General features: G+C 33.2%; 1 protein-coding gene across 1 annotated transcript; it reads left to right on the top strand.

Annotated features, from left to right (window-relative positions):
- Window positions 1–13,954: 13,954 nt before the first annotated feature.
- Window positions 13,955–14,578, top strand: LOC132066074 (uncharacterized). The gene has a single exon (XM_059459463.1). The coding sequence runs from the start codon at window positions 13,955–13,957 to the stop codon at window positions 14,576–14,578; it is 624 nt and encodes a 207-aa protein (XP_059315446.1).
- The last annotated feature ends 7,938 nt before the right edge of the window (window positions 14,579–22,516 follow it).

Below are 22,516 nucleotides of genomic sequence, written 5' to 3'. Positions count from 1 at the left end.
ATGAAGAATACATGCCTCTTAAAACTTATTTCCCCGATGAAGAGGTGTTGTTTGTCGGAGAAGATATCTCAGAGGAATATCCAGGGTGGAGAATGTTCTTTGATGGGGCTGCAAACTCCAAAGGAGTTGGCATTGGAGCAGTTTTAGTTTCGGAGTCAGGCCAGCATTATCCAATTTCAGCAAAGCTCAGGTTTCCGTGCACCAACAATATGGCAGAATATGAGGCTTGTATTCTTGGACTCAGAATGGCCGTTGATATGAACATACAAGAATTATTGGTTATAGGTGATTCTGACTTATTGGTTCATCAAGTACAAGGCGAGTGGACCACTAAGAACGTGAAGATACTTCCGTACTTGCATTGTGTGAAAGATTTGTGTAAGAGGTTCATCAAGGTGGAATTCAAACATGTCCCGAGGGCTCAAAATGAGTTCGCTGATGCTTTGGCAACCTTGTCCTCTATGATTCAAGACACCGGACAAGAATTACATAGATCCTATCAAGGTGAATGTGCAAGATCAGCAAGCCTATTGTTTCCATGTAGATGAAGAACCTGATGGAGAACCTTGGTACTATGACATTAAGAAGTATCTCAAGGCGGGAGACTATCCAGAAGGCATAACCGGTGTTCGAAGAGAACACTTCGAAGATTAGCAAACCACTTTTTCCTAAATGGAGAAATCCTTTATAGGAGGACTCAGATTTAGGATTGCTAAGGTGTGTTGATGCCAAAGAAGCGGTCAAGTTGATTGAAGAAGTGCATGGCGGTACATGTGGGACCTCATATGAATGGTTTTACTCTGGCTAAGAAAATTCTACGAGCCGGCTATTTCTGGATGACTATGGAAACAAATTGCATTCGTTTTGTGCAAAAATGTCACCAATGTCAGATTCATGGTGATTTGATTCGCGTCCCACCAAATGAGTTAAATGTGACGAGTTCTCCTTGGCCATTTGCAGCTTGGGGCATGGATGTTATTGGTCCTATCGAGCCGGCCGCGTCAAATGGACATAGGTTCATTTTGGTAGCCATCGACTATTTCACAAAATGGGTAGAAGCATCTTCGTACAAGTCAGTGACGAAGAAGGTAGTGGTAGACTTTGTTCGCAATAACATCATTTGTCGATTCGGAATCCCTGAGTCAATTATAACAGATAATGGAGCTAATCTTAATAGTGGTCTGATGCGGGAGATTTGCGAAACATTTAAGATTACTCACCGCAATTCCACCCCTTATCGACCTCAGATGAATGGAGCGGTTGAAGCAGCCAACAAAAACATCAAGAGAATATTGCGGAAGATGATTGATAATTACAGACAATGGCACGAAAAATTGCCATTGGCCCTTCTCGGTTATCGCACCACTGTTAGGACTTCAACTGGGGCAACGCCTTATCTTTTGGTCTATGGAACAGAGGTTGTGTTACCTGCAGAGGTAGAGATACCATCCTTGAGGATTATCCAAGAAGCTGAGTTGAGTGATGCCAAATGGATACAAAATCGATATGAACAATTGATGCTCATTGATGAAAAGAGGATGAATGCAGTTTGTCATGGACAACTTTATCAGAACAGAATGGCCAAAGCTTTCAACAAGAAAGTGAGACCGAGACAATTCAAACCGGGGCAATTGGTGTTGAAGCGTATATTCCCACACCAAAATGAAGCTAAGGGAAAATTTGCACCTAAGCGGCAAGGGCCTTACATGGTTCACCGAGTACTAACTGGAGGAGCACTAATTTTAGCAGAAATGGATGGCGAAGTGTGGCCGAAAGCTATCAATGCAGATGCCGTCAAGAGATACTACGTCTAGGAGCTTTTCATTTATTTTATATGTAATGTTTTGTAATGTCTTTCTATGTAATGAAACTACATTTCCTCGGCGGGATATGTAGGAAACCCATATCGGGTTTGGTCTCTTTAAGATAGAAATTTCTAAAATTTCCATTTGCTTGTAATATGAACTACGCCTGACCTGATTCCCGTGGTGGGATACGTAGGCGGCCTACATAGGCTTCGGTCACATTATTAGAAAATTTTAATTTTATTTTCCTTGTATGTTTTGAACTACGCCTGACCTGATTCCCACGGTGGGATACGTAGGCGGCCTACATAGGCTTCGGTCACATTATTAGAAAATTTTAATTTTATTTTGCCTTGTATGTTTTGAACTACGGGATACGTAGGCAGCCTATATAAGGCTCGGTCTCGTCGTGTTAAAAGTTCAATATCCTCCTATGCCAGAAACTGGGACAATTTTTAAGGGCATCATTGCAAGATGACATTGAGAGATAAGGTCAACTGAGTCATCAGACAAAGGAAAGACTTTGGAGAAAGGACGTTCGCTTTGTTTCACAACGTGTCACGGTTCAAAGTTCGGCAGAAATTATTTATCACTATATACATATTTACCATAAATTTATGCATATTTCCTTTTATAATAATATGATTTTTAATCAAATGGTTTTATTAGTTGGCCAAGACTTAGAAATAGGCGGAGGTTACAAGTCCATACAAAGCTGGAAGCACGAAGCATCAAGAACTGGATCTTCAAAGTCAACACGAGTCAACCTCCCCCCCAAAACTTACAAATTTTCTTTGAGTGCAGGTTTGCAGAGTTGCGAAAGGTGAAAATCTATAATGTTTACGGCCTTGCAAGGACTAGGCATCGAACGGTTTGAATTTTTCTTATAACATTTAGGAGGAATTATGCCTCTCAAGTGCCAATAATTCTCGCAATTTACGATAAATTAATTCTTAAGTCTTACAAAAAATTTCAAATATATCGATGCACAAATGTTTTCTACTACTTTCAAATGCTCTGCATAAATGCTTTCAAATGCAGCACATCCACACAAATGCTTTCGAAATGCTGCCGCATAAATGCTTTCAAACGCACTGCACATGAATCGCACTACTATTTTCAAACGCATTACCGTTTTCAAATGCTCTGCACAAATGCTTTCAAATGCACTGCACATGCATCGCACCAATGCTTTCATTTGCTCCGCATAAATGCTTTTAAATGCACTGCACACGCACTGCACAAATGCTTTCATTTGCTCCGCATAAATGCTTTAAATGCACTGCACACGCACTGCACAAATGCTTTCATCTGCTCCGCATAAATGCTTTAAATACACTGCACACGCACTGCCCAAATGCTTTCATCTGCTCCGCACAAATGCTCTCAAATGCACTGCACTGCCGCGTTCAAATACACTACTTACTTTCAAATGCTTTGCATGCCTGCTTTAAGAAACACTGCACACGCACTGCATAAATATTTTAAATTGCTTCGCGTAAATGCTTTCAAACGCGCATGCACCACACAAATGCTTTAAAATTTATTGCACAAACGCTTTACACCATGAGTCATGAAAACCTCATTTTCATCAATCATTGGGTTTTAAAGAAAACCTCATTATGCCGGCTTAGACAGTCTCATTTTCATAAAATCATTTGGCTTAAATAGCCTCATCTTCATATCTGGTTTAGGCCTCATTGTCATTAATCATCGCCAAAGGCATCATTCTCATGAATCATCGGCCTAAGACCTCATTTGCATTTAGCCTTTAGCTAAGGCTATTTTACGTCGCTTTACTTTCGATATTTATTTACTAACTATTTTATCTAGTTTAAGTTTCGCAGAGCTTTAGCGCAACGTGGAACTATTTCTTCGACGATGCTGGGGCAATTTGTTGGGAAGGGTAATCAGACCTCCCGACAAAGGTCAAGGGTCTACCTCGAACGCTCGTCTCTACCCCCCAAATATTCCGTTCCCATCCATAACCCGATCATCGAATTCGCACGTGATCATAGTCATAATACCCAGTGTCATCATAATTCGACACTGGGACAATATTTTTCAAAGATTCGCACCAATCGTGACCTGTTATTCGTAGGTGTCGTAGTCATCCTAGAACTACACACGGCCTGATTCTCGTGCAACCCGAGATATGTAGGCAACTCGGAGACCGGAGTTCGGCCGCAATTCTCTCAAATTTTCTTTATCCTTATAGTCTCCCATTTTCTTGTAGTCGGGACAAAATAGGCTACTAAGTCAACGTCTTTGCCCGAAAATTCTTTCATCATTACCGGTCAAAGAGGGACAAGTTGTTGACACCCGATTTTGTCCCGCCCCTTTTTCCAAAATATTTATTTGCAAATAGTTATGTATATTTACCACAATTATTTGTTTTCTATTAATATTATTTATATATAGTCATCACCTATTATTATTATTATTATTATTATTATTATTATTATTATTATTATTATTATTATTATTATTATTATTATTATTATTATTATTATTATTATTATTATTATTATTATTATTATTATTATTATTATTATTATTATTATTATTATTATTATTATTATTATTATTATTATTATTATATTATATTATATTATTAATATTATTTATTATTATTATTATTATTATTATTATTATTATTATTATTATTATTATTATTATTATTATTATTATTATTATTATTATTATTATTATTATATTATTATAATATTATTATTATTATTATTATTATTATCTTATTAAAATGCATCGCATTTATTTTACAATTATTATAATGGCATTTATTTATTATAAATATTATCGACAACTATTACTTTATATATCATATAATTTTATTTTTTTTTAGGCTAATTATATATTTTTTATATTAAGCAATATTTTATAAATATATAATAAATAAAATTGTCTTTAATCACTTTATTTGAGTCATTACATATATATATATATATATAGTCGCTTTTTTTTTTTTAACTTATTAATGCGAACCCAATTTATTTTATACAATTAGACAATAGCATTTACCCTTTTAGCCCCTTATAAAAATAGCCAAATTATGTGCATAGTCTTCATGCCAGCCCAAATATAGATCCCAATATTACTTTGCATTGCATAATTTATTCACGTCTATACAATCATTGACTAAATCTTTTCAAAAGGTCTTTTATTTTTCATCCAACTACTCCTTTTTTCGCACTTGCCTTCTTCCTTTCTTCTTTTCAAGAAAAAACATTCTCAATGGAATCAACATAACGTCTCTCATCCCAGATTTGTTCTACTCCATTTTCGTGCAAGCTTTGGCTTGTTTCAATATCAACGAATCCTTTATGTCCTTTTGAATAGGCAACGTTCAAAGATGGAAAAGGATGGCGGAAAGATCAAATCTACGTCACGATTTTGAATGATTTTCAAAAACGATTTTGAAATGCAAAAATCTAACCTTTGATGAAATCCCGCCCAAATGTTACCCCTAAAACCCTAGTTCGTCACTATAAATAGTTCGTTTTGAGTCCATTTGAAGGGACGAAAAATCGGCGATAATCTCATCTACTCTCCAAAAAAAAAGGATATAATTTCTTTACAAAAAAAAAAAAAAAAAGAAAGCAAAAAATAGTCAAGAAAGTTCGTCTTCATTTTAATTTTTTGGTTTGAGACTTGGTTAATTCGACGGATGGCGGTTCCGTTTGAATATATCGACAAAAGCCCCGTTCGCCGCATCAAAAAAGCAAAATGGGGTCTTCATAAAAGACTCTCACCGCCGCAAGCAATCTCGTTGAGATTAATGTTTGCCGCCATTAAATCCAAGACTTGCTTTTACATCTCCAGCGGCACCTCTCATGCTCTCAAAAACATACCCAAATAGAACACAACGGAGGGGAAGAAACAACGGAATTCCCCTCCCACTGCGTCAATAAATCTCATGCTTTATATATTTTTATAGGCCTTTGATTTGCTAGAGTATTTTACTTCATAGGTCTTGTTAAGTTAAGAGTACTTCAATAGTTAATCTTATGGGGGTAGTTTAGAGATGATAGATTAGAGTTCAATAGATTTTGAAATGACTCTTAAAGAGTTTATTAATTTAATATATTTTCATAGGTTAAGATGTTTTTTTTAAGTTATTAATTTTTAGAAGTTTATCTCTAACTATACTTTAGATCAATAGCAATTTTGTTTTACTCAGTCACACAAACTAAATTTTAAATAAAGAAATGTCTTTGAGCATTAACAATAACTTTTGGATAATAACTTTAAGTTTTTTAATTTAATCGAACAACCCTTTTGTGAACCAAAAATTATCACTTTACTTAACTCCCTTTAAATAAAAGTGGCATTTCATCCTAAGTTGTCAAAAGTTATTAACCAAGTTTTTCTTTTTTTTAAAACTAAAAAGGTCTTAAGTTTCTTTAAAGTTATTTATGCACAACCTCTTTAAAATGTATACGAGATATTTTATTTGAAAATAAGTGACACTAAGATATATGATTTATAAAAATGATTTTCGAGTTTTTTTTGAAAATAGCTATTTCTTTATTTAAGTCTAGAAATGCATTATTTTATTTATTTGCAAAGTCCTCTATTTTAATTATTTATATACTTTTATGAAATACCTTTTTCTTAAATTATTTATAAGATATTAATTCTATTAGCCTAATTTCTAATATTAACCTAAGTTTGGCTGGTAATCGTAATTAGCGGATTTTGAAGGATGCCTAACCCCTTCGCTTTAGGATGATTAGAACGCTTACCTAGAATTGAAAATTAAGCAGACCATTAACGGAGGTTTAGTTAGCTTTACCTTAGTTAATAATTAGGTGCCCTAATTCACCTTAAAATCAATTAGGTGGCGACTCCTAAAATAAAGTAAAATAGGAATCTCCAATATGTTGTACCTAATTTAACCCGGTCTAAATGGGGTGCACGAGGCCCAGTTTTACCCTGTGCGCACCCGAAGGGTAGCGGCTGCGGGCGGGTTCCCATGTCATAAAAAAAAAAAACCCAATAGAAATAACATACATGAAGAGAATTAAATTACCTTTAGAAAAGTTGATACATCATCCGTGCTTTAATGACTGGTAAAACCTATTCTTAAGGAACATAATGAAACAACATAACCAAAGATGTTATTAAAGATATTTCATTCAAATGAGTCATTTTTTCTTGAAAGCGACTTTGTATGTGATTAAAGCAAGAATCGCTGATCACATAATTTTGTTTTCGTTGAAATAGACACAGACTAAATCTTTGAGAGTGAGTCTATAATTAAAAAAAAAAAAATTAAATTACCTCTACCAAACTGATTTGTGCGATAATGGCTAATGGCATTAGAAACTTTAAATATATATAGGCAGGAGATTATGGGAGTTTTCTTAATTCAAAAGTTTTACCATATGGTTAAAAAATTTGAGTACTCTAATTTTCAATTCAAAAGAGTCCACGCCTGGAAGGGAATCAATAGGAATTATAATTTGTTAGGAAATTACGATTCTTCAGCGAAAAATTAGGAAAAAATTGTTTAGGTAGAAATAGTAGAATATTTATAAGCTAAAATAAGGAAGTGATCAATTTGGATTGGTATAATTTTATTCCCTCGTTATTTTGTTACCTATAAAAAATTAGTTCTTTACAAAAATTACCATATAAGGGTTATATCATTTCAATTCCTATACTTTTATCTTTCAATTAAAATATTAAACCAAGATACATATAGGACCTGGTCGTTTCAAATTTAAATAATGAATGTACGTTTAAGTTTTCTTCTTTCACTTTTAATTTGAATTAATTGTGATAATTGGTTAATATCACATTTATCTTAGCAATACATAATCCGTATGCAGTTCAATTGCTAAATATGGATTAGTACCATTAGCTTTAAAGTCAAAATTTAAACTATTATTTTCAGTTAAAAAATTAATGTATAATAACTATTAACAAATGAAAGTCCTTCACACTAAAATCTTATTAAATATGATATTGAATAATAAGCATGTCGTGTAATTGATATCTGCTATGCAGTATTCTAATATTTTTTATTAAGAACTTTCGTTAAATTTTGTATTTTTTGGAATTATATCATGTACTATTATATGTTACCATTTAAAAGGATATTCTTGACTATAAATTAGATCCAAAAGTATCTATTAATTATATTTCTCCAATCAAATACACCAAATTACTTGAGTATATTTAATAAGATTTAATGCATTTATTACTATTAATATTGTGTACTCTTCATATGAGTTTGACTTTCCCTTAATTGCAGTAAGTAACAAAGGATAATGTTATATATTACCATTTAGAAGAGTATTCTTGACTATAAATTAGATTTAATAATATCAATTAACTATATTTTTTCATTTCACATACACCCAATTAGGTGAGTATATTTAATATGATTTAATGCATTTATTACTATTAATTATTGTTGTTGTATTGCCAAAGCAATACTGTACGTTTCAATTTTGTACCCTTTTTTAAGTTTTTTTTTTTTAAAAAAAATTAATTATATCTTACCATTAAAGGACTATTTTCGACTATAAATTAGATCCAAGAATATTAATTAATTATATTTCTCCAATCAAGTACACTAAATTAGGTGAGTTAATTTAGGTGTTGATAATATCGTATGATTATATTAGGTGAGTTCATTATTATTATTAACAACTACTACTACTATGTGTTGATAATATCGTATGAGTATATTGCGTGAGTTCATTATTATTATTAATTATTATTATTATTAGTAGTAGTAGTAGTAGATTACTAAATTAGGTAATATTTTGAACTACAATTAATAATTTCTTTTATAATTAATGCAAATGGAATTTGTTGCCAAGTGGCTTGTTCTTATTACGCCACTTGGCTTAATATTAAGCTAGACTACTCTCCTTTTATATATATAAATATATAGAATCCAAGAATATTAATTAATTATATTTCTCCAATCAAGTACACTAAATTAGGTGAGTTCATTTAGGTGTTGATAATATCGTATGATTCTATTAGGTGAGTTCATTATTATTATTAACAACTACTACTACTATGTGTTGATAATATCGTATGAGTATATTACGTGAGTTCATTATTATTATTAATTATTATTATTATTATTATTATTATTATTATTAGTAGTAGTAGTAGTAGTAGTAGTAGATTACTAAATTAGGTAATATTTTGAACTACAATTAATAACTTCTTTTATAATTAATGCAAATAGAATTTGTTGTCGATTGCTTATTTTTATTAATAAACTTGGGCAATATTAAGTTAAATGCTCTCCTTTTATATATATATATATATATAAATTTTCTAAGTTTCGGTGTTCGGTCAATACTTTTGTATATTATTATTAGTTTTCAATACAAAAATATCGTATTCGAGTAAAAATAATGGGTGCTGAACCTCAATAATGTCGGTCCACACTGTCCCTATTCTTTTAATATATATGTATTCATGTGTGCCCATCTTTGATGTTACCAGGTGTTTTCTTGTGAAGAGCCAAAAGCTCTTGAAGTAGGGAGGTTCGATCCAAACGTGCTCATATGCCCATGAGCTAATTCTTGAATCGGCAAATTTAAAATTCGAAACTATGAATTTAAAGCTAAAAAGTGGGCTGAAAGAATATTTTGTGCTCATATGAAGTTATATTTTTGTGCTCATATGAAGTTATATTGGCTTGATCAGAATTATTATTTGAAGAAAGTGGCAGAGTCAGGATTTTTAATTTAAGGATTTTGGATCACAATTTTTTTTTTTTTCTTGACTAGGTTTTGAATAAATTATTTAGATATATTAAATAAATATTTAAATTTAAGTATAAGATTTCGGCTAAAGTTACTTAATTCGGCCGAATCTCTAACTCGACTGATAGTTCCGTCCCTATTTGAAGGTGTATGCTCTTTGAATTAATAGAAAGGACAAAATAGAATTCAAGTGAATCAAACATATTTGATAAAGGTTGCTTAACCCCTCAACATATGTTTCAAGATAAAATAATCATTACAACACTTGAGAATTGAGATTATGGAGAAGATGATCGAAAAATATGAGGGATAAAATTGAAACTTCAAAAGTTAAAACTGACATGCATTCACCTATACGGTGTTAGGGTTTTTGTCCTGGTTTTCTTACCAAATTTGAGTTTTACTTTTCTCTAGAAGAAAAGTCAAAGTATTACTATAATTGCTTTTACTTTTCAAAAAATATAATTATCTTCCATAGTTGGTTATTCCTTATCTTGGGAGAAAAGTTTTGAACATCTATAAATTGAAGACATCCTTCCACAACTAGAACACAATATGATCCACAATGTAGTCGTTTAAAGAGTCTTATTTAGGGTGAGATTATTCTCCCAATAGGATTTTATGCTTTTATATTAGTTTTTCATATGTAGGTCAATTGACCAAACCATATTAGAATAATATGCTTCTTTTGATATAATTTTCTTTGTCATCTGATTTATCGTCGTCAAAGTTTGCAATTATTAGCTTCCGCATGGCACCATATTATTTCGATCCCAACATACGGTCGGTATTTATCGGAGATGAAAACGAAAAAAGATAAAAGATAAAAATAAAAACTTTGAAAGTCTAAATAAATATGCATTAACCTATTTACTAGGATATTAATCTCGAAACAATATCACGTTTAAAGGAAGCAATTATAGGACTTTGACATTAAAAGGTTTATAATACCAGTTTAAAGGTTTAAAACCCATCAAATACTTCATATTTGCGGATAGTTTATTGGTTACTTTACAAAGGGAGTAAAATAATTGATAGTAAATGGCTCAGTATAACCCATTATTATGTCATGTAAAATTATTTAGTTTAAATTGAAATATAATACTTTTAACTAAATGTGGTTAATTTGTATTTCGAATTGAAAAATAAATTTTATGTACTTTGTTGATTCAAAACTTTGCAGGTTCGTGATCTCAAAATACCTATCAACAAAATTGAAATTTAGATAACATTTCCGACGAATTCATTTTGAATTTGAAAAGTCTACTTTTCAATCTCAAGGTAAAAAGAATTCCAGCCGATTTACACAAATATCTCTTCTTTACGTCACCAATTAGATTTTGTCCCTATCTTTAAAATTTGTACAAATATAATTATAAAGATTACCCTTCCGTGTAACGTCAGACAAAATATTAGATTATCATCTAATGTTTGAATAACATACAAAATTTTAGACCATGATCTAACATTTTCTCATACAATTTTTAATTTACTCAAAATAGATCTTAGGATCCATGTTTTTAAAATGTAAATTTAAATTTTAAATAACTAATCGCTTCATATGTACATGTCTACCTGAATAATGTCTATGAGTATGTGATTATAGCTTTCGTATGCTTATATCTTATATCATATTTTATGTTGTCGTATAGGTTTTCTACAATGAATAAAGAAATTATAGGTTATGCACATCAAATCCTCCGAATTAACTATCAAGGTATATTTTATGCTTTATTTAACTTTATTATTATTATTTTATTTTTTGTTTACTATTAACATTACATTTGTCTTTTGTTACCGATGTAACCATGGAATATGAAGTTTGCATTGATAGGATATATACAAATATCTCACAAATGCTATATGAATATCTATAAAATAAACAAGCACAATGGAGAATCGAAACATATAAAGGAGTTTTATCAAATGGTCAAGGTATATTCCCAGGCTTGATATAACTTTTATTATTATTTTATTTTTGTTACAATTTAACATCACACATTTATCTTTTGTCACAGATTTAACTAAGGAGTCTGGCGTTTTCATAGATATGATGTACAAATGCGATGGACAACCGAATGATATAAAAGAGTTTTATCAGATCATTTGTGCAAGGAATGACTGAATATATTGTAAATGTAAAAATAATTCATTTGACATTATTCAATATCTTAGGAGCACTGCGCAAATAAAAGCTTATTTTGTGTTATGTTATTATGTTTGCTTTTATTATTTTTACATCGAATAGGAAGTAAAATTATAATTCTAATTTTATTAAAACAATTAGGTTAATGTTCTCAAACAAACAAGCTAAGAATTTTACATAATTCATTTTTTTAAATATTGACCGCGCATCGCACTAGTACGAATACTAGTTAGTAATTAAAAAGAAGACAGAATTTTTCTGAACCTGCTTCTTGCTTGTATCTACTTTTACCTTATGGCATTTTGTGCTTGGATCATTTGATCTCATATATTCAAAAGTAAGTTAAAATGAGTAGCTGAATGAAGAAGATTAAATTAAATTGGATTAATATAGAATGCGAATAAATCATATGTCACATCTCATTGAATGTGGAGAAGCATTAAGAGCGTTAATTTTTTTGTTCGGGCCGTTCCTTTTACTATCCTCAGCCCCCCCCCCCCCACCCCCCACAACATAGCGCTTCATTTTCGGTCCTTCAAAAAAATCAACTTACATCTTGATTTGGAGGAAAGTGCATCGTCTACCCGTTGGGAAGCTAGGGTTCAGATCTGTCTCTTCAAAAGGGTTGAACACCGTGAAGTCCACCTTATTATCCTAGAGGGAATTTTTAAGTGACTTGTGATGAATTAACATATGGCGAGACAACGTGTGATGAACCTGTAGCAAGAAGTGGTAAATAAGAGTTTTTGTACACCTACCTATTCTATTAAACTGACATTATGGTTCCATGAAAATTATTCATTTTTTTTAGAAATAATTTTTCACTTTATTTCAAAATTGTGTTTTTTTTATAAAATTTTCGAATCAAACTTGGAGTCGGATTTTCAAGTTTGTAAAAGTGCTCCAAACCTATACCCCATCTTCATAAATTCCAAATAAATATTCTCTTCTCTCCTTTGCAAAAAGTATACTCAAACACAATTTCATTTTCAACTCCAAACATCATAAATTTTAAATAAAGTAGACTACTTGATCAAAGTTAGTTCCCCAAAAGCAGAACCAATATTTTCATATCCCAATTCTTGGAGGGGTTAGACGCAACTAGTATCACACTAACTTCTTTAGTACTTCAGCCCTAAAAGATACTTGGGCTTAGTAATTCTTTTCAGTTTATGGCCTATGAGTTTCTTCTAGCTGATTTACACGATTTTTTTTTTTAATCACCATTTAGATGTTATTCTTATTTTTAGAAGTGTGTAACATATCTCTTAGAAAAATTATTCTTCCAAAAATTGTTAGATTCAGATATAATATTTGCTCATATATATTATTCAATCTTACAAATAGACATTAGACTGTTGTCTAGCATTTATAATTACTTGCAAATTTTAGATCGTAGTTTGCTCAAATCTTTAAATCGTGATCTAAAAGGTCCATAAATTGTAAGTGAAATAAAAAAGAAAGTTATTACCAAACAGTTATCCGGCAAAAAATTCACGTTTCTTCGACTTCACAAATTTTATTGTAAACTTCCCTTACATTTTTTCCTTAGAACTATTTTCAATTTCATATTACTTGTTCCGTCAAATGATTATATGTATTATAAATCTTTAGCACTCAAAAACTTCGTCAAAACACTCTCCGATTTAAACATTATTATTAATAGAACATTAAAAAATATTTTCATGAAAACATATATTTTAGACAAGCATTTTTCTTAATAATTACTTCGGTTATATCAAACAAGATTAGTGAGTAGTCATCATCAAACAAGTCCAATTAGACAAAAAACAAGAAGCAAAATTAGGGGTATTGATTATCAAACAAGTCAAATTAGCAAAAGACAAAGTTTATAATAAATTGAAAGTGGAAACAAAATCCCTATTGATTGTAAAGCTTATCACCAAAGAAGACATACTGTTTCGTCCCCTCAGAGTTATTATCAAAGATTATAAATATATGTTCGAAGCTAATCATAGTTTACACTTGTTGCACTTCAAATTGAATCACCACCTCTTCCTTCCAAAACACTGAAAATAGGATCGACACTTGGAATAGACTTAGGAAAGAGGATTTTGATCATCTCATCCACTGGACTAGCCTCATGCCATTCTGTTTTTGGGGAATTTGGTTGAATAGGAATAGTAATCTTTTCAACCACAAGCATGAGTACCCCACTTTTTCTCATATATATATATTGCCAGGCCATAGAATATATCCAGGTATGCCACTACACTATAACACCTATGGCTAGGACCACAATCTCCATTAAGTGGGAACCCCCGGAGCTCACCCCCTATAAGCTCAACAGTGATAGAGCCTGTCAAGGCAATTCTGGGGTAAGAGGAATAAGAGGAGTAATTCGGGATAGAAGTGGGAACTGGGTCTTGGGCTACATGAAGAGACTCCCACATACCACTAATAATCTTGTGGAATTAACAGCTATCATGCAGGGACTCAAACTTGCTATGGAACACAATCTAATGCCTCTAGAGATCAACACTGATTCAACTGAGGTAATTAAAATGATCAATGAGGGACATTTGTCTTACAATTCTATTATTTCTGATTGCAGATGCTTGATGAGAAAGCTAGCACATCCGGTGCTAAAGCATAGTTATCGAGAGCAAAACAAGGTTGCAGACCTTTCGGCTGAGGAGGGTGGGAAGCAGCATCTTTTTGAAGGAATGGAAATCCTGGCAGTTCCACCAATGTTTGTTAGGAAAGTTTTTTGGGCGGACAGGGTTGAAACTGTTTATGATCGGAATGTAAATTTTTTGTGCTGTAACACCCATAAGGGTGCAAATTCTGGACAACCTAATGGCTCTAATGCCATAAACTCCAATGTAGTTTCTGTAGATATTGGCTAATATATATCAATAATGTCTATTTAACCCAAAAAAATAAAAATAGTTTACACATGTTGGAGGGACCAATTTTTTTTTGTATAAATGAAAGTCTAGATATGTCGAAGAAAGATGCACTTATTAGATATGAAGTTCTTCGCATGGTAGATTTGTGCCATGTAGATTATGAAAGAATTTAAAACGATTGTTTAGTACTCTTTTATAATATAGGAAAAAAAAAAAAAAAAAAAAAAAAGCATGAACATTACGTGTTAGACGGAGCATTAAATTGCTCTGAGCTTCTACGATGAAACCTACACCAAATCTCCTGTCTATCTCGATCTGCTTATCTTCAAAGTTTCAATTAGATGCTACCTAATTGGCGTATAACGACTAACGACTGATGTATTAAAGTATAATTTCCCTGTTGAATGAGGTTACAGGCTTTTATATATATATATATATATATATATATATATATATTTTTTTTTTTAAATTATATTTATTTAAATTATGGTGAAACTTATTTTATATCGAGTTGGAATTTGACATAGAGTATTATATTTAACAAAAAAGTTTGAATTTTAAATTTTATGTTATATTTTCGGTTTCAATTTATTTGTTTTAGTAGCATTGACTTGTTATTTCATGTTGCATGCCCTTCATTTTTCAATTAGAATTGATATGTTTTGGTATATGCATCCATGATAGTATTACAAAATGTATGCTTTTAGTTTTTATAATTAATTAAATTAAATATTATTAATATGAAAAAATATATATCAATTATTTTTTACAATATTAGTTACAAGTATATAATTGTTAATTAATATATTTTTAAGAAACGGTATGTATTTTAAATATTTAATTTAGTATCATTTATAAAGGCACATATTTGTCAAATATTAACTTTTAATTTTTGATGATTAATTTTTATTTTTAAAATTCAATCAAACTGTGTAATTACACTTGTGCAATCAAACAGTTCGCTTGTAATTACACTATAGTTACATTATGACAAACAAACAGGCCATCATAGTTATCATACTGCGTAATGAGTAGGCTGTGTAATTACTACCCTAGAAATTACACCAATTCCAATTACTAGGTGGCTTTCCAATAGACCCTAAATTCTTTCATACTGGGGAGCAGCAATGTTGACATTAAACACAGTGCAGAAAGCTAATACTCCCTTCCGTTTATTTTTACTTGTTCAATATTTTAAAAATAAATTTTCACTTCTAATTGTTACTTTTAGCATATTAAGAAAAAATAATATCTTTTTTCCATTTTACTTATAGTATCAATTACTTATTTTAAATCATTTTTCAAGTCTATTAAAAATATACACTAATTAATACGAATATTATGATAAATTTTGTACTTTATTTATTATTTTTTAAAGGGTGCAAATTCTAGGACAAGTAAAAATTAACAGAGGAAGTATTTCAAATATTTGGACTTATGAGTTACCTGATCAAGTTCTATTCAGAGTCTCAGACTAAAAGGTTTGGCCTTTTCTGCTCTCTCTTTCTTTTCACTCTACTTGGAGTAGGCAAAACTTTGAAGATGGAAAAAAATGGGCAACAACCAGAACAAGAAGAGTACTTACTCAACCACTCACATAATTCAAGAAAGGGTGGTCTAAAAACCATGCCTTTTATCATTTGTATGTGTCTATCTTTTTTTTTTTTCTTCTCGTTTCCTTGTTCTTTTTGTTTCATCTTTAATTGTTTCTTTGTGTTGCATGTTGTTCTTTTTGAACTTTTTTTGTAGTGAATGAATCATGTGAGAGATTGGCAGGTTTCGGGTTGCTCCCAAACATGATAATCTACATCACAACATTTTATCACATGGAAGCTGCTCCTGCTTCAGTGTTACTTGGATTATAGTCATCACTTTCAAATGGATTGGCTATTTTAGGGGCCTTTGTTTCTGATTCTTACTTGGGAAGGTTTAGGGCTGTTGCTATTGGAACCATCTCCAGTCAGTCTAATTGTAAGTCACACCTAATTTTGTCTGTTCTTGTTTTCAATTTGCTCTGTTTAGCTTAGCACAAGCTTTGCTATTTCATTATTGAATTAACATGCTCTTTTCTCAATTCCTAATATTTTAGAAGTTTAGTAGCAGGGTAACTCAATTTGGACAACATTGTGTGCTTCATTTGGTGCTTATTTTTATTTTTTTCCTGAACAACGGTGGCGTCTAGGGCAACTTGCATGCACCTCTATTGGTACACTAGATACATGCTATCTTTCACCAGCATAGTTGCACGGTAACACTTCCACAATGTTTAGATAGATGAGAAGAAATCTTATAGCTTTGTAATGCAGCATGTTAAGAAAATTCTATAATTTATTGCATGAGAATGTCTAGTTAAAACAAGAAAGTTCCAATGTAGGTGTAAACATAATTTAAAGAAAAATAATGCTGTTTGTTCCAAGAAACTGGTTTTTTGCCTTTAAGAACTAGTTTAGATGTTGCTGTTGAGAGTCAATAGCGTGCGGATTGTTGAAGTGGAGAGCATCAGGAGTTCACTTATAATTACAAAAATAGGGCAATAGTAGCAACTGTATAGGGTGAAATCCGTATACTCCAAGTGGACGTATAAAAAAATGACACGTGGCGATGGTGACAGGTCAGATTCGAGTCAGCAAGCGAGGGGCTCAGGGAAACATACAACGTTCCGGAGAAGTAATTTGGTAATCGCTACTGGAGACAGAAACTACAAAGGGTCTGGCGGAGTGTGCCAACTCACCGGTCAAACATTATTCAATGCACAACCATTACAGGAGACCCCCAAGATTCTTCCAGCCTTTATCTCCTCTTAATTACCTCTTATTGCAGCATTAAAATTGGTAATAAAGGGGCACATGATTCATGGAACTTGTACGCCATAGCTCAAGTATAAATAGAGCTTTTCATTCCATTGTAACGGATACTGAAAATATATACAAGAAGCATCTTGCTCTTATTTTGCTCTTAGTTCCTAATTGCTCTTATTCAATTAAGCAAAGTTCTGATTGTTCGCTTGCTCGGAGACTCTAGCTCAAAGCTTCTCTAAGGCCCAGGCTACACATCTAGCTTATGTTTTACTTTCAATTGTCTTATTAATTATTACTTGCTATTTCATAATTTTGGTTACATTGATCCACGTGTCATTGACCATGTCTACCTATTTTCCGTGTAAACAGAAACGAGCTGATATTTTGTGCAGTAATAGTGAATATGTCCTTGCTTACCAATTCATTTGGTTCTGTGTGCAGCACAATTTGCCTACCAATTTTTCGCTTAGGATGGATATAGTTTCTTTCTGAACTTTGTCAATTATTTCTTACTGTTATGTGGACGTGGTCAAGTTATAAATATCAGAAATGCTCACATACTTCAAGCTATCTTCTTTTGTATCACCAATCGGGTTGCTGATAGCCCATAAATGGAAGATTTCTCTACTAGCTGAATTAAGATTTGGTGATCTTAAAAGTTTCGGTGCAAAAGACCTGGTTGAGGCAGATTAGCCTATAGGATACAAAAAATGAAACTAGCACAAACTGCCACTTTTATGCCATGTTCTTATATTTGGTCCATCCCTTTGATTGCAAATATTATAACTATTGTAGGTAAGATTTCTTAAGAATGTTATAGTGCTCAATTACTCATCAGAGCTATTTTCTTGCAGAATACAAGAGTATGTGACTTATTACTGTTTTCATCTTTTGACCTAGTTTAGTTTAGAGGTTTATTCCTTTTTTCTCAACAGGGAACATCTCTTCTTTGGTTCACCACAATAATTCCACGACTCAGGCCTTTACCGTGCGGTCAGTATCAACACGGCTGTAATGGAACAACAGCAGCTCAACTTGCTGTATTTGTGTGTTCTTTTGGGCTTATTTCCCTTGGTGCTGGTTTTGTTAGACCTTGTTCCATAGCATTGGGTGCCGACCAATTGGAGAACAAAGAAAATCCAGATAATGAGAGGGTTATGGATAGCTATTTCAACTGGTTCTATGCCAGTGTAGGAGTTTCAATTGTTCTTGGAAGTACTGTAATTGTTTATATCCAAGACCATTTTGGTTGGCAAGTTGGGTTTGGTGTCCCTGCTTTGCTCATGGTTTTATCTGTTTCCGTTTTCTTGATCGGATCTCCTCTTTATATCAAAGCAAAAGCTAGAGGCAGTTTGTTCACTGGATTGTTTCAAGTAGCAGTTGCAGCCTTCAGAAAAAGGCATATCAATGTCCAGTTGAATGTACATGTAGTCATATAGTACACGGTTTTTAAAAAATAATATCAATATTATCAAAATAAAATTTTAAATAAATAATTATACATTAAAGAATAAAGTACAAGTTTATGTGACTGATTAATGTGGATCGTCAAATTTTACAGGGTAAAAGATGGAGGTTATGTGATAGATTTGATATAGACAATGAATTGAAGAAAAGAGAACAATGAAACCCTAACTTTGGGAGAAGAAAAACGAAGAGAGAGAAAGAGGATTTATTTCTGTAGAAAGTCTAAAATGTTTTAATTGAGTAAAGAAAAAAGAATAAATGGCCTTATATATTTACATTGTAGTGGGCCGGGTCTGAACATAAAATGAAACTAGACTATTACAATTAAAATGGGCCAGATCTATCAACTGGGCCCTTAAGCGCATCTTTGCTATATCCAACACACCCCCTCAAGTTGGAGGGGGTTTGCACTCCAAGCTTGCCAAGCATAGTATGATAAAGAGGACCAGGCAAAGACTTGGTGAAGATATCTGCCAATTGCTCATTTGTAGCCACAAAGTGCAGAGAAATCAGCCCAGACTGCAAACTATCTCGCACAAAATGACAGTCAATGTTGATGTGTTTTGTGCGTTCATGAAAAACTGGGTTCTTGGCAATGTGAATAGCAGCCTGGCTATCACAAAATATAGGAACATGATCAGTAATCAACAAACCAAGATCACCAAGTAGGCGCACCAACCAAGACACCTCTGCTACAACCTTTCTCAAAGCCCTATATTCAGTCTCAGCCGATGACAAGGAAATGGTAGCCTGTTTCTTACTTTTCCAGGACACAGGACATGAACCAAGTGTGATGTAATACCCAATAACAGATTTTCTGGACTGGGCACAAGCTTCCTAATCAGAATCAGAGAATGCAGCCAAAGAGAAATCAGGTGAATTAGAAAGGAGAATACCCTGATCCGGAGCATTTAACAGGTATCTCAAAACATGTAAAGCGTACCATCATGTGAGGAACCTGGGGAGACTGAAGGAATTGACTAAGATATTGGACTGAGAAAGCAATATTTGATCTTGTATGCTGAAAGAAGTTGAGCTTACCAACTATTCTCCTATATGTGGAAGCATCAGTTAAAGGAGCTCCCATGTCAACAAGAAGCTTCACTGAAGACTCAAGTGGTGCCACAACAGGAGAAAAATGGTCACATTTGAATTCTTGCAAGAGATCAAGAGTAAACTTCTTCTGACTCATGAGGTAACCTTGAGGTACTTTACTGACCTCCAAACCCAAAAAATAGTGAAGATCACCCAGGTACTTAATCTTGAAAGTGGCATCCAGAAAAGACTTCAGAGAGTCCAGTTCAGAGATATCATCTCTAGCTAAAAGTATGTCATCAAGATATACTACTAATACAGTCAAAGAAGACCTAGAAACTTTGGTAAATAGGGAGTAGTCATTTTTACTGGATGTGTAGCCTTTAGAAGTCAAGGCTTCAGACAGTTTAGAGAACCACTATCTAGAAGCCTGTTTCGGACCATATAGGGACTTCTTCAACTTGCAGACCAGGGCTGTGGAGGAGACTGAAGAAGTGGGAGAAAACTGAAAACCAGGTGGAACTTTCATGTATACCTCCTCATGTAGATCACCATGAAGGAAGGCATTGTTCACATCCAGCTGATAGATGGTCCAACCTCTTTTAGCAGCAATGGAAATGAGACATTTAATTGTAGTAAACTTGACAACTGGAGAAAAGGTCTCAGTATAATCTATTCCCTCTTTCTGTGTGTCACCTCTAATGACTAGCCTAGCTTTATACCTTTCAATAGACCCATCAGACTTCTGTTTAATTTTATACACCCACTTGCATGATATAGGCTTTTTATGAGATGGTAGAGGCACAATATCTTTTGTGTTATTAGCCTCAAGAGCTGCAAACTCCTTAAGCATGGCATCCTGCCAAACAGGCTGTGAAGCGTACCTATTGAAATGATTAGGGTTCATGTATGTGCAAATCAACAGAAGAAACCTTGAAGGGTTGAGAAGAAGGGGTGGACAGGACAAATGTGCATATGTAATCATCTAGATGAGCTGGTCTGGAATGAGGTCTAGATGATTGCCTTAGAGGGATTGCAGGTGGGGGAGGGATAACTGGAACAGGAACAGGTTCAGGTGGAGTGGGAGGACCAAGGTTAGGAGGAATTGCTTGAACAGGAGTAGGTGGAGTGTGAGGACCAGGGTTATGAGGTGGAGATTGAGAAGGAGATGTTACAGATTGTGGAACAACATCCTCATGAAAGAAAGGAGGAGGAGGAGAGAAGATGGCAGTAGCAGAGCAAGAGTAAGGGAAATGTGACTCATGAAAAACTACATCTCTAGAGAAAAAAATGGCATGAGTGGACAAGTTTGTAGTCTTTCTTGCCATAGAGATACCCTAAGAATACACTTGGAATTGCTCTACAGTGAAATTTATCCTTACTAATCTTAGGTGTTGTGGCATAACAGAAACAGCCAAAGGACCTAAGATGTTCATAGGTGGGAGGATGATCATGTAATTTTTCAAAAGGAGATAGATGGTGTAAAACAATGGAAGGGAGTCTATTAATGAGATAGGTGGCAGTCAAGACACAGTCCCCCCAATACTTGGTAGGTAATTTGGATTGGAATAGAAGGGCTCTTGAGGTTTCTAACAAGTGTTTGTGTTTTCTCTCAACTACCCCATTTTGTTGAGGGGTATGTAGAATTGTAGTTTGGTGAAGGATACCATTCTCAGAAGAAAAAGAAAAAAAAGCTTCAGAACTAGCACCTAGCTCAAAGGCATTATCTGATCTAAAAGATTGGACAGAACTGTGAAAATGTATTTTAACCATGGAAACAAAAGCTCTAAGAACAGATAGGGCATTGCTTTTGCATGATAAGAGATGTGTCCAAATGACTCTGGTAAAATCATCTACCAGGGTTAAAAAATACCTAAAACCATTGTAAGTTCTAGTGTGATAGGGCCTCCAGATGTCAATGTGGACCAACTGAAAAGGGACAGTTGTATATGTGTGGCTGTCAGCAAATGGAAGTCTCTACTGTCTTGCCATAAGGCAAATTGGACACATAAAAGATTGTATAGCTGATATTTTAGAAGCTAAAAAAGGAATAGATTTCATTCTATGAAAAGGCATGTGCCCCAATCTTTGATGCCAAAGTAAATCAGTTTTATTAACAACATCATGTGAATTACAAGGAATACAATGGGAAGTAGATGCAGTAATAGCATTGTATGGAGAAGAAACAAATTGAGAGACAATGCTAGCAGTAGGATTCAAATTTGATGTACTTGATGGGTGAGTACTATCCATAGTAAGTGGGGATGGAAATAGTACAGACCATTGGCTGCCCTACCAATTTCTAGTGGCCTCTTCAGAGAAGGGCCCTGTAAATAACAAGCAGTAATGGTCAGGATGGCATAACACTGAAATTGTTTAAGTAATTGATAAACAAAAATTAGATTGAAATGAAAAGAAGGGACTAAAAGAACATTGTGTAAAATCACGTCCTCTCTTAGATAGAAAGAACCTGTTGACATTACCTTTACTTTATAGCCATTAGGTAGGGTGATTAAGAAAGGAAAAGATAAAGGCTTGTGATCATGTAATAGATGTTTGTGTGGTGTCATATGATTAGTGGCTCCTAAGTCTAGGATTCAAGGATTTTTATCTATCTGGGATGAAGCACATACAA

This window comes from Lycium ferocissimum, chromosome 8 (assembly GCF_029784015.1).
Source record: "Lycium ferocissimum isolate CSIRO_LF1 chromosome 8, AGI_CSIRO_Lferr_CH_V1, whole genome shotgun sequence".
Lineage (NCBI taxonomy): Eukaryota > Viridiplantae > Streptophyta > Magnoliopsida > Solanales > Solanaceae > Lycium > Lycium ferocissimum.
The sequence above is the reverse complement of the archived record's forward strand: the minus strand, read 5'-3'. Positions and strand labels throughout refer to the sequence as shown.